The sequence below is a fragment of the Mustela nigripes genome, chromosome 7 (genome assembly GCF_022355385.1).
Source record: "Mustela nigripes isolate SB6536 chromosome 7, MUSNIG.SB6536, whole genome shotgun sequence".
Taxonomy (NCBI): Eukaryota; Metazoa; Chordata; class Mammalia; order Carnivora; family Mustelidae; genus Mustela; species Mustela nigripes.
This window is the reverse complement of record NC_081563.1, coordinates 26,487,557-26,501,110: the sequence shown is the minus strand read 5'-3', so window position 1 is coordinate 26,501,110 and position 13,554 is coordinate 26,487,557. Positions and strand designations below refer to the sequence as shown.

The 13,554-nt window shown below is 38.7% G+C and overlaps 1 protein-coding gene across 3 annotated transcripts in view; it reads right to left on the bottom strand.

Annotated features, from left to right (window-relative positions):
• The window catches only part of HEATR5B (HEAT repeat containing 5B), a 105,353-nt gene that overhangs the window by 18,536 nt on the left and 73,263 nt on the right, over window positions 1-13,554 (bottom strand). For all 3 annotated transcript variants that reach the window (XM_059405416.1, XM_059405418.1, XM_059405417.1), the window contains 4 exons: window positions 10,527-10,706; window positions 4,021-4,258; window positions 2,599-2,853; window positions 1,011-1,138 (listed from right to left, as the gene is read on the bottom strand). In XM_059405416.1, the coding sequence (XP_059261399.1) occupies window positions 1,011-1,138; window positions 2,599-2,853; window positions 4,021-4,258; window positions 10,527-10,706 (801 nt within the window). The remainder of the gene's footprint in view (window positions 1-1,010; window positions 1,139-2,598; window positions 2,854-4,020; window positions 4,259-10,526; window positions 10,707-13,554) is intronic.

Here is a 13,554-nt window from a genome sequence, read left to right as displayed (position 1 = left end):
GCAGGACAGGCACAGAGTGAAAGCTGTTGGGTAAATCAATACAATACTGATGATTTTGAAATTATAGGATCCAACTCAGGAAGAAAAATATAATCCATTCAGGTGTAAAGCAGTGCTTGGATAAACAAAACATTATTGAGTCCAAAAAATAGCTAGGTAGTTGGGTGTGGGATGTATTATGTTAAAAAAAGAAATGAGTGAGTGTAAACATAGTGTTCTCTCTTCATTCACAGATTAAGTTTTAAATTTCATAAAAACCAGAAGTTTCTTGCAGTAAGCTGTAGTTTAGCTGAGGAACAGCTTCAGATTGTAAGGCTAGGTAGGGTACAAGAAGAGTTCACCAGTGAGTGAATCTTGTAATCACAAAGCATGTGCTTTGTTTTATTTTGGTTTTGGTCAGCATCATGTGCACAATTAATTTGATATAATGAATGCTCTCAACTTTCTTTATCTGTTGGTGTTTTATGGAAAATTACCCCACATTGTAGATGTGTGATGGTGACCAAAAAGATGGTTCTTATGAAAAGAAAAGAATTTCTAATTAAAAAGAATAAGAAATCCACCAATAGCTTGGTTCTATAACATGAATAAAGTCCTCTAAAATTACATATAGAAATTAGAAAAAGCAATTCATTAAACTGTTAATGAGTAATTGAGCCAGTGCAAAAAAAATTCATTAAATGAGAGATAAAACATTATCAAACATTTAAAAGTGGTATAATTTATTTAACAGCCTTATAAATTACTTCAGGCCTTTATCAATAGAATCATTAGCTGGGGTTGAAGGCATCCCTTAATTTTTAGTTTTACTTGATTACCGATAAACACATCTAAGAAGATACACTGACTATTTCTATGCTGGTGGTGCCTTGTCATCCAACATTCACGATAAAGTCAAAATCCTAAATATTTATCATATATTTTATTTCATACAGGAGAAAATTATCTTAAGACAAACAGGATGAAAACAAAGCGTATAATTTATTATCTGTTATAGAAATATACTGTACCTGATCTTCTGCAATATGGATTCGGGCATAAGGAGAATCGAGCAAGGTGTGTAAGGCCTGTAGACATGCTGTGACATGTTCAATGGGCTCCTCAGGTCTGGGGGAACAAAGGAACTGTATGCTCACACCTGCGACGTACATAATAAAAACACACGTTTGTCACTATAAAACACTTTGTTGCTCTGACATCAGATTTTTTTCTCTGTTCTTCCTCTATTCTTTTACAGATTACTGTAACACCTATTTAATGCTACCTTAAAGTAGAGTCAAATGCTTACCAAACGCAGCTGCCAAACTTTATAACACAGATTGTAGCTTTGCCATTAGGTTAATAATCAAGAGAGGCAGTTCCAAGGTCATGGAGTTGATTAAGAAGATACTCAATTTTTTATTTTTAGGAATTTAAAAAATAATACATTAAAAATAAACTTATGTAAATTATAAAATTACTTCTCATTAAATGGTTGTCAAACAATTTTCATGTCTACAAGGATTTTTTAGTGGCAAGCTACAGAGACAAAATGGATATCATGGATAACAATTATTCTTAATTTGCATAAGGGTAAGGTCATTATTTTATAAGCCTTTCATATTTTCATGTATGAGATCTACTGACAGGTTCTATAATTTCACCTTACCAACTGTGTTCTTCTTCCCTCCCCAAAATATAAAACTGCTTAAGAGCCTCATTAGAATCTATAATATATTAATGTTAAAAGAGCATCTATAAAGCAATTATAAATTGAGATTTATTCAAATTTGTTTTAACTTTGCATTTTATTATTTCCTCATAGACAATTTGTTAAGTGTCAAGTAAAAAGAAAATCTGCCATTGAAAAAAGAAAAATGTAGTTTTTTTCTTGAAAATTATTCACTATTGCTCTGTGAGTGAACACAGCAGCTAAAATTTTTAGAATAGTTTTTAATAATGAACTTTTTCTATTAAAAATTCAGTTAACAATTTAGAACACGTGCTTAAACAATCCTCTCCTTTTTATCCCTTCTCTGGACTGTGGTATATAAAACTTTTCTATAGCATTAAAACGGAAGATCTGAAGGAGTTCAGAGCACGCCACACCAAAATATGCCTCTTTGACATATTGATTACTTTCAGCTGAAGGTACTTGATGAACAGCAGATGCAGTAAGGGTTCTCTGACCCCTTTCCACCTAAAAACAAGTCAACATTTCTCGTGAGAAATGTGCCCTCTCCGTATCAGGAAGAGAAGACTGGGAGTCAATGTTGAAATAGACGTGCACAAACAAACCTACTAAAATTAATTTCCCCCATATATTTCCTAGTCCCTGTCCCACAATTTATTGCCCCCGGCCCAAACCCCTTTAGTCTGGTCACATCCCCACAATTTACTGTTCTTTGCGTCAAATGGCATATAAGTTTTTGGGCCTAATGGCTACTTTAGATTGAAAAATACTAAATCCGTATGCTTTTCTCCTGTTAATCTGTCTTATGTCAATTTAATTCTTAGGCTAGCCATACAACCTAAAAGGATAGAAGGAAATTTTTTCTTCCCTACAGAAATGAATTTCAGAAGTGACATATCTTGAAATATATCAATGTTCACACCTACCTAAAATCAGATGCATTCTGTCTTTGTTAATTTCTGGCAAAGATTTAGCACCAGGCATTGCTCCCGATGCCTGGTTTAAATTGACAGGTGTAGCACGTTTCTGTAAGCCAGGTATTGCTGCTGCTTCTGTAGACTCTGAACATGTAAATCCTGTGCTATTTAACCAAAGTGCCACCGCATGAAGAATCGGGGCCCACGAATTCCGGTAGTGAAGTCTAGCTGTATCAATGGTCTCAGGAGTATAAAATGCTCCACCTGTAAAAAAGGCCAATCGAAGCCATTACTTTTATTGCAAGTGGTCAACCATTCATCAACGACTAACTTAAAAATCCTCATTACTTACTCTTAGTCCATTTGGGCTGCTATAACAAAATACCACTGACTGGGTGGCTTATCAAACAGCAGACATTTATTTCTCACAGTGCTGGAGGGGGTGGAAGTCTGAGATCAGGCTGCCTCCATGCTCAGGTAAGGGCCATGTCTCTGACTCATAGCTGTATTTTTACTTGGTGGAAGGGGCTAGGGGCCAGTGTGGGTGGGGTCTTTCCTCTAAGGGTACGAATCCCATTGCAGAGGGCTTCACCTCCTGACCTAAGCGCTTCCCAAAGGCCCTGCTTCTGACGCTAATCACAATACGGACACAAAATTCAGACCATAACATGTACTAAAGAGCAATCTGGCCAAAGGGATTCCCTTTATTACAAAGCCACCAAAAGTGAGTCTTTCCTGCAGCTGCAGAACTGGAGGGCCTCTGTGCCTTCCTCACCAGTGCTAGGGTTTCCAGCTTTTTCTCCGCAACTGCAGATGCCACTGGGGATCCTCCACCTTTCTCTAGCCGGTGGTCACAGGCTTCCTCTTCACTGTTGCCAGAGACTCCCAAAAACCCTGGTCACCTTCTCTTCCTGCCGCAGCCAGGGAACTCTGTCTCTTCTTTCTCCTTCCTCTGCCTTTCTTCCTTAACTCCTGTTTTCACTACCAAACTGAGGACTCCCCCATCCATCCTTGCATACATTGACCAGCCCAGCAATCAACTTCATCAGAGTTACGCATAATGACTTGTTACGCCTGGTTATTTAGAGTACTCTAGCTCATACAGTTATTACTGTGACAGTGAGAACTTTTTGCTTGGGTTAACAAATGAGCTTAATGCTGCATTTGAATCAGGGACAACATGCTCTCAGGGACAGAGTGCCACGTTTAAATCTACAGAAATTTAAAATGTCATCGCCACATCTTAAACTAGATTACTACATTATTAATAATTAATTAAATTTAAGGGGTTTTACTCTCTTTATAAATTCAAGGTGGGTAAGTTACACTATAATATTATTAATTATTATTGTTGCTAGCTTCCACCAACTACATTTTGTTTAATTACTACTCTAAAGTCCATAAAGGCAAAATTCTGAATGTAGTACTTACCATCGGGGGGCAGCTGACTAGCAAATTCAGCCGGCAGAGTCAAAAGTGCATAGTCTTTTAACGCTGCCAACCACAGGCGACTGAGTGTTGGCAGTTCGGGCTGCACAAGTGTTATTAAACTATCTGGTGGTAGTTCATCTATGGCACCATAATCATCATCATCATCATCAGTACTTTTCATTGCTCTTTTTGGCTTTGACTCTGCTTCCTTCTTAATATTCATAGCAACCACATACACCTAGTAAGATATTCAGGAGGAGAAAATAATAAGGCATAGTGTTAAGAAATGACTTAATCTAAGTTGCTATACAACTGAATTTTTGAAAGTAATTGAGTTTAGACCCTGGAAAGTCTATAACTTCATGGTTTCCTGACAACCTCCAAAGAATAATTCCACCTGCTTTGGAGACAATCTTTTTTTATTGATCTGACTGCTGACTATTCCTCTCACAAAACATTCCTTTAGTAGAGTTCACTGAGATGTTTCTGGCTTCTCTTGTTATACTTTACAAAGCCCCCTTTTATGTGTGTTTTTTTCTTTTTTTGTCCTAGGGTATAACTTCCTGTTTACTGCCTCTACTTTCACAGACTTATTAGGCACAATCAGACAGCACATTCAAAGAAAAAGGCTGGAGGGGGATGGGAGAAGGGCCAGAGAAAGGATTTCCATAAATATCCTTCTAGCCTCTTAAGTGACACTTAGCAATCTGGCCTTTATAATAGAGTTGAACCACGCATATAATTTACTAGTCACATATATATTATCTGTATCCTTTCTCTCCACTTAGTAGACCAAAAAGATGTATAAATGCAACTTACTAAAACATAACTTTAAACATTTTTCTTTGTTGCAGTTATTTTTAATTTTTGTTTTTGTACCTATATTTAGGCTTTGGCAACTAGCATAGACTGAGCACAGAATATGAGGGAGAAGTAGGTGAAGGTTTTACTCTATAGGCAATGGGGAAGGGAAGAGGTCACTGCAGAATTTACAGATCAAAGATTATGTATTTTTCCTAAACTTTTAATTTTATTTTAAAATGATACCATAAAAAGTTTTGAAAATGAGTTTTTAAAATTACTCAAAATCCCAATTTCCAGGTTACTATATTTTATCTTTGTAAATTATAATTCTGTTATACAAAGAATTTTGTATTTAATTTTATCTACCTATGGAATGTCCATCTTCATAATCATTACCTTAATGGCTGTAGGGGATAAGCCATAATACATCTAACAATCTCCCTACATTGAAATTTCATATTTACTTCTGTTTCTTGATTCAGCCTTGGGAATCTGAACAAGATATAATTTTCAAAGACAAAAGGTATATAATTCTTCACATTATAATGTTCCAAGTAAAGCTTTTTTTTTAAAAAAAAATTTTTTTTAAAGATTTTATTTATTTATTTGACAGAGAGAGATCACAAGGGGGGAAAGAGGCAGGCAGAGAGAGAGAGAGAGGAGGAAGCAGGCTTCCTGCTGAGCAGAGCCCGATGCGGGACTCGATCCCAGGACCCTGAGACCATGACCTGAGCCGAAGGCAGCGGCTCAAACCACTGAGCCACCCAGGCGCCCCCAAGTAAAGCTTTTTGTAAACATTTCCTTCCTGTATTTTAGATATTTTTCCCTAGGATAAAGTCCCAGGAAGGGAATTATTGCATCAGGGACTACAGATATTTTTATGGCTCTGAATAGACACTGCCAAAACCTTTCTAAAAGGGTTCTATAATTTATATTGCTACTAGCAATACAGGAGAATATATTTTTTAGACTTATTTTTAATCAATGTTTGGCTTATCTTATTAGACACTACACAAGAAAAATAGAAAAATCAGAAGTGTAAATAACTTGAAGAAAATACCATGAGCATTCTAAACATGTTGTATATACATAGTCTTTTAAATAATACTGTGTTGTGAATAGCTTTTATTTTTTTAATTAAAAATTTGTTTAAAGATTTATTTATTTGTGAGAGAGAGAGACAGAGAGAGAAAGAGGGCATGCAGAAGTGAAGGGCAGAGCAAGAAGGAGAGAGAATCCCAAGCAGACTCCCCGCTGAGTGTGGAGCCCTGGGCTCAATCTCATGACCCTGAGATCACAACCTGAGTTGAAACCAAGAGTTGGATGCCCAGCCAACTGTACCACAGAGGCACCCCTGTGAATAACTTTTTTTTTTTTAAAGATTTTTATTTATTTATTTGACAGAAAAAGATAAGTAGGCAGAGAGGCAGGCAGAGAGATACGGGGGGAAGCAGGCTCCCCGTGGAGCAGGGAGCCCGATGCGGGGCCCAATCCCAGGACCCTGAGATCATGACCTGAGCAGAAGGCAGAGGCTTTAACCCACTAAGCCACCCAGGCGCTGCCCCCCCCCCGCCCCCGTGAATAACTTTTACCCAAATTCGTTAGTCACTTAATTCCACCATCTCTTAGGATCAAGACATACATTTAAGTTATTTCCATTTTTTCTGAGAAAAATAAACATTGTAATAAACACCACCATAGCAGAGTCTTTGTGTATATCCTTAATATTCCTTAGGATAAACTGGATTTAGTAAGTGTTTTGATATATCTCACTCTTTAGAAAAATTTTACTATCATTCTAAAAATGATGTTAATTTAGCTGGGAAATGTTTCTATATTTCTTCACCCTCCCCATATGTTTATGTGTAGCTTTGTTTCCTCTCTGTGAATCGTCAATTCATATTCTTTGCCCAAAATTTGCATTTTAGAATGATTATGCTGAGAATCTGTACAGGAATATGTGCCAGTGGAGGCAGGGAAGACTAACAGTAGAAGAAAATTAGGACGCAACTGCACAGACCAGGTAACAGATGATGAGGATTCAAACTAAAGGCAGGGGCAGAAGAGAGGAAGTATTTTTTTTATAGATATGCAAAAGGTGTATGTAATCCATTGCTAAATTTTAAAAATAGTCACTATGTTGAATAAAATTCCATTTTAAAAAAAGATATAGGTAGATACACACAGTTTAAGGCATATAAAGATTTACATGTGCACATATGCATAGTGATATACACCAAAATATTAATAGTTATCTCTGGATGATAAGAAGATTACAGAAGGGATAAGATTATAGATTTTTTTAAAATAATACCTCTTCTCTATATTTTGAATATGTGCAGTGAATTGGTATTTATATTATCAGAACAAAATTATATTATCTTCAAAAATAGTATTAACAAAGTCAAATACATAGGAATTAGATACCTACTAGATATAATACGAAGGGGACTGAAGAAGAAGCAGTTAATATTTTTTTTTTTTTAAAGATTTTATTTTATTTATTTGACAGAGAGATCACAAGTAGGCAGAGAGAGAGGAGGAAGCAGGCTCCCTGCTGAGCAGAGAGCCCGATGCGGGACTCGATCCCAGGACCCTGAGATCATGACCTGAGCCGAAGGCAGCGGCTTAACCCACTGAGCCACCCAGGCGCCCGAAGCAGTTAATATTGATACTAGGCTCTGGCCTGAAGATAGAAGGTAGAACCAGTAGTTGGGATAAAGAAGATAAAAGAAGTCAGAGAAAGCACAGTATTTTTTTAAGACTTGTTGGGTGTGTGGTACTTAAGGGTCATCCAAGGGGAGATGTCTAGTAAACATCTACAAATATGGGATTGGAATTTGGTCTGGGTGGAAAAGCAGAATTACAACCTTTAATACACAAGTTAAAGCAATAGGTTATGGGTATGGATAAAGTTGCCCATAAAGTACGAAGAGACGGGAAGGGGACAAGAAAAATAGCAGCACTGAAAGAGCGGGCAGGCGAAGAGGCCAGCGAGCGGTGTGGGGAAGGAACAATGAAAGGGAAAGAGGAGAAGCAAGAGAGGCGTGTCAAGGAGAACAAAGAGCTTCCAGAGGAGACGACATCCAATGCCGCAGAGAGGCCAAGGAACACGGACTGATGAGTGCACAGTGACACAGATAATTCTCTCATTTGTAACTTTAGCGAGAATGATTCCAATGGCGTGGTGATGACACAGGCAAACCAAAGGGACCTCATGAAAAACTGCTTTTTTGGGTCCTTTTCCTGCTTCTCTTCTTGCTGAGATCTACACCCCACCCTTAAGCATGCTGTCTATCCTCCTTGTAAAGATCAAGCACTTAATGACTTCTTCGGAGTCTTTCAGCACAACAGACAACACCTAAGGAATGACCAGGTGGGGCCATCACGTAAGTTTTCCAAGACCACTGACTCCAGACACCTTGACACCAAGACCCATAGTTCTAGCGCATAAGCGACTTACGCAGGACACCTGAGCACTCCTTGTCTGACGAGTTCCTGGATGCCTGAGAGGGCACATACACCAGACCAGCATCCTCAATAAAAATCCCAGGCCCCAAGCAAAGATGAGATTCACTCTCCTTTCCTTTTCAAGTCTGCCAGAAGCTCTGTCTGTATCTGCTGTCTCTACATCTTCAATAAGCTCTGCTCTCATTTCCTTTTGGCTTGCGTTTGACTTTGATCCTGCTCGAACCCAAGGACTCTGTTGGCTGGTCCTACAGGACCCCCTCTGGGTCCTCAGACCGGACCAGCCTGCAACAGTGAGAATGACCCCACATTGTGGGGGACTGAGAAGCAGGTGACCAAGAGTTGAGGTAGTGAAGATACTGAAACTCCATCGTGAACTGAAACATGAGAGGAGAGAGGGAAAGCAGTGAGGAGGACACACTTAGGTGGGGAGGAAGACAAGCAAGAAGAGTTAGCACATAGAGGGAGAGGCTGAAGATACAGAAGTGGGCATGACTGATAGCACTGAGCTAGAAAGTCTCCCCTTCACACTCATATTTAACTAACATTAGCTAACAGGTGAAAGCACAGTTCCCAACTCATGTAAATCTAAAGATTTCAAAGTAAAAATCTGAGGAGATGGAAAATGGAGATCTTCAGCTTTCTGAGTGAAAGAGTATAAGCAAAGACAGGTCTTCAGGAGAGAAATCTAGAATATGCTGGGCATCTGAAGAGCATGATGAAGGAAAGGCAGATAAACAGGTAAAAGAATTATGAAATGGCTTTCAAGGCTGAGGCATGAGGTGCACATCTTTAAATTATAGTACAAACTACCCTAAAAAAGAAAAAAGTGTCAACAAAAATGTGCATTATTAATTTAGTTATGTGAGACTCTGATCTAATATTTTATCTTATTTATTTCATTTTTTAAAGATTTGTATTTATCTATTTGAGAGAGAGAAACAGTAGAAGACAGCATGAGAGGGAGAAGGTCAGAGGAGAAGCAGACTCCCCGTGGAGCTGGGAGCCCAATGCAAGACTTGATCCTGGGACTCCAGGATCATAACCCAAGCTGAAGGCAGTTCCTTAACCAACTGAGCCACCCAGGCGCCCTGATCTATTTTTTGAAAGCAATAATCTATCTTCCATTCAGTGCCAGCTACAATGTCCTTTGATAAATATTGCCTTATAAGAAGATATTATTTGGGGGCATCTGGGTGGCTCAGTGGGTTAAGCCTCTGCCTCCAGCTCAGGTCATGATCTCAGGGTCCTGGGATCAAGCCCCACATCAGGCTCTCTGCTCAGCAGGGAGCCTGCTTCCCCCCTCTCTCTGCCTCCCTCTCTGCCTACTTGTGATCTCTCTCTCTCTGTCAAATAATAAATAATCTTTAAAAATAAAAAAAAGATGATGATATTATTTCCACATGATAATGAAAAAAAAAAAAAAAAACCCAAAACCCAAAAACCCAAGGCTCTGAGAGATCAAACCATTTGACCAAAGTCAAGAAGACGGTAAATTATAGAGAGAGAACTTGTTTACGGCCTCTGAATCAGCATTTAATGCTTTTTATACTAAACTACACCAGTCTTCCTGGTAGGTGAGTCAAGCATATTAATGCAAGTCAGCAAAGAGCTAGATGACTGACAACCGATGTTATGATCATCAAACCTTGTGCTGCCTAATTTCCACATAACTAGTTAGGGGAGCCCTTTCTCAATATAGAAATTTTGAAAAAAACTGATTAAAAAAGACTTTTGGGACACCTGGTTGTCTCAGTCAGTTAAGCGTCTGCCTTCCGCTCAGATCATGATTGCAGGAGGGTTCTGGAATAGAGTCCTGCATCAGGCTCCTTCCTCAGCGGGGAACCCACATCCCCCTCTGCCTGCTGTTGTCCTCCTCATGTGCTTGCTCTCTTTATCTGACAAACAAATAAATAAAATCTTTTTTTTAAAAAAATAAACAAACATAACTTTCAAAGGGTTGAAAAGAGTTCTTTGAGACATAAATATACATATTTCAGTGAGATGGAGCAAATAACAGATTTCCAAAAAGCATTTTATACCAAAGGTCACTTTAAAAAGCAAAATATCAAAATTTTTTCACCTACAGGACTAGGGGAACATTTTCTCATGGATGGAGAAATTGTTCAAAAACAATAGGCTGTCTGATGATTCACAGACCTGTACCCTGGAGCAAATAATACACTTTATGTTAATAAACAACAACAACAACAAAAACAATAGGTTGTGGTTACCTCTGCCCAAGCTTTGAGAACAGCCAGTTTTTCCATGGTTGTGGCACTCTCTCGGTACAGCTGGCTCGAAGATCCTTTTCCAGCCTGCACTTTGTCCAGAGAAGAGACAAGTAGATTGTGCACTCGACGGAGGTCATTGAGATCACTGACAACTCCACTTCCAATCCATGTACTACACACCTAGCCAAAGAAAGAAATTTTAAATTCTCTATAAAAAACTAATATTTAACTATAAGAGTATGAAGTAAATATGATTTTCCCCGCCTTGGGGGAAGAAACAAAATATCAATGAAGAAAACAAACAAAAAAAACCCAAATGCTGTGCTTCAACTTTATTTTATTTATTTATTTATTTTTTAGATTTTATTTATTTATTTGACAGGCAGAGATCACAAGTAGGCAGAGAGGCAGGCAGCGAGAGAGGGGGATGCAGGCTCCCTGCTGAGCAGAGAGCCCAATGAGGGGCTCGATCCCAGGACCCTAGACCATGACCTGAGCTGAAAGCAGAGGCTTTAACCCACTGAGCCACCCAGGCACCCCAACTTTATTTTTTAATAACAAATCAACAACAAGGATGGAATTTATTATATCCTACATGGAAAACTAACAGTATTTACTTAAGTATTTCCATTGACTAATGTGACAAAAATTTTAATAGAAAATAAGTTTCTTCCTGAATCACCTCAGTTGTGAATAATTCTTCAACATTTCTGCCTACCACAGGCAAAGGATTATTCTGGGCGCTATGGAAGAGGTTAAAAAATAAATAAATAAAGGAGAAAAATCTAGTCCTTGTCCTCAAGAAAAAAAAAACACAGATTGAATAAACATTTTAGGGCTGTAATACTACAATTCAAAAACAGAGAAGGGAGAGATTACTTCTGGCAGAAGAAATGGGAATGCTTAAATTATCAGGAAGGTCTGTGTGCATAAATACAGAGGAGTTACATGGGAGAAGATATGAGATTAGCAAAGTTAACTGGGATTATGGTACAATTTAAATTCCATGTAAACTGAATTCAGACTTTTTGTTCTATGGGCAGTTTCCAAGGCTTCTGAACAGGGAGATTACAATTGGAATTGTGCCTGGGGTGCCTGGGTGGCTCAGCTGGTTAAGCGTCCAACTCTTGATTTTGGCTTAGGTCATGATCTTGCCGTCATGGGATCAAGCCCCATGTCAGGCTCTGAGCTCAGCACAGAGTCTTCTTGGGACTTTCTTTCTCCTTCTCCCCCTGCCGCTCCAACACCCCTAAATAAATAAATAAATAAATAAATAAATAAAATCTTAAAAAACAAAAACTGTACTTTAGGAAGATTGTTCCAGTATTTATGCCAGGAAAGAACATGCTTAGATGGTAAGCAATGAGTTTAGTTACGTGACTATGACAGTATTATGGGACAGAAATGACAGAGATCACGCTGGGAATGGGATGAAAAGGGAGAGTCCCCAGAGAAGACTTAGAGGCAGAAATCACAGTATTTGGAAACCAATTAAATATTTTTAGGGGAGAGGCCAGAGACTTGAAATATTGTGAGGAAATCAAAGAAGGCTGTTGTAAAGAATGCTGCAATAAACCTGAGTTGCATACATCCCTTTTTTTATTGTTTTGTTTTGCTTTTTTCATTGTTTTCTTCAGGTCTTTTTTTTTTTTTTTTTTTTTAAACACATAATGTATTATTTGCTTCAGGGGCACAGGTCTGTGAATCATCAGTTTTACACAATTCATAGCACCCACATACCCTCCCCAATGTCCATAACCCAGCCACTCTATCCCTCCCTCCCTACCCCTGGCAGCCCTCAGTTTGATTCCTGAGATTAAGAATCCTTTATGGTTTATCTCCCTCCCCAGTCCCATCTTGTTTCATTTTTCTCTCTCTTCCCCCAAGAACTCCCATCCTGCTTCTCAAATTCCTCATATCAGAGAGATCATATGATTGCCTTTCTCTGATTGACTTATTTCACTTAGCATAATACCCTCTAGTTCCATGTCGTTGCAAATGGCAAGACTTCGTTTCTTTTGATGGCTGCAAAGTATTCCATTGTAAATATATACCAGATCTTCTTTATCCATTCATCTGTTGGTAGACATCTAGGTTCTTTCCATAGTTTGGCTATTGTGGACATTGCTGCTATAAACATTCGGGTGCATGTGCCCCTTCGGATCACTACAATTGTATCTTTAGGGTAAATATCCAGTAGTGTGATTGCTGGGTCATAGAGCAGCTCTATTTTCACCTTTTTGAGGAACCTCCATACTGTTTTCCAGAGTGGCTACACCAGCTTGCATTCCACCAACAGTGTAGGTATGTTCCCGTTTCTCTGCATCTTCACCAACACCTGCTGTTTCCTGACTGGTTAATTTTGGCCATTCTGACTGGTGTGAGGTGGTATCTTTGTGGTTTTTGATTTGTATTTCCCTGATGCTGAGTGATGTTGAGCACTTTCTCATGTGTCTTTGGCCATCTGGATGTCTTCTTTGCAGAAATGACTGTTCATGTCCTCTGCCCATTTCTTGATTGGATTATTTGTTCCTTGGGTGTTGAGTTTGATAAGTTCTTTTTTTTTTTAAATATTTTTGTTTATTTGACAGAGAGAGATCACAAGTAGGCAGAGAGGAAGACAGAGAGAGAGGGAATCAGGCTCCTGGCTGAGCAGAGAGCCTGATGGTAGGCCTTGATTCCAGGATCCTGAGGTCATAACCTGAGCCAAAGGCAGAAGCTTAACCCACTGAGCCACCCAGGTGCCCGTGTTTGATAAGTCCTTTATAGATTTTAGATACTAGCCCTTTATCTGATATGACATTTGCAAGTATCTTCTCCACTTCTGTCAGTTGTCTTTGGTTTTGTTGACTATTTCCTTTGCTGTGCAAAAGATATTGATCTTGATGAAATCCCAATAGTTCATTTTTGCCCTTGCTTCTCTTGCCTTCGGCAATGTTTCTAAGAAGTTGCTGCAGCTGAGGTCGAAGAGGTTGCTGCCTGCGTTCTCCTCAAGGATTTTGATGGATTCTTGTCTCACTTTGAGGTC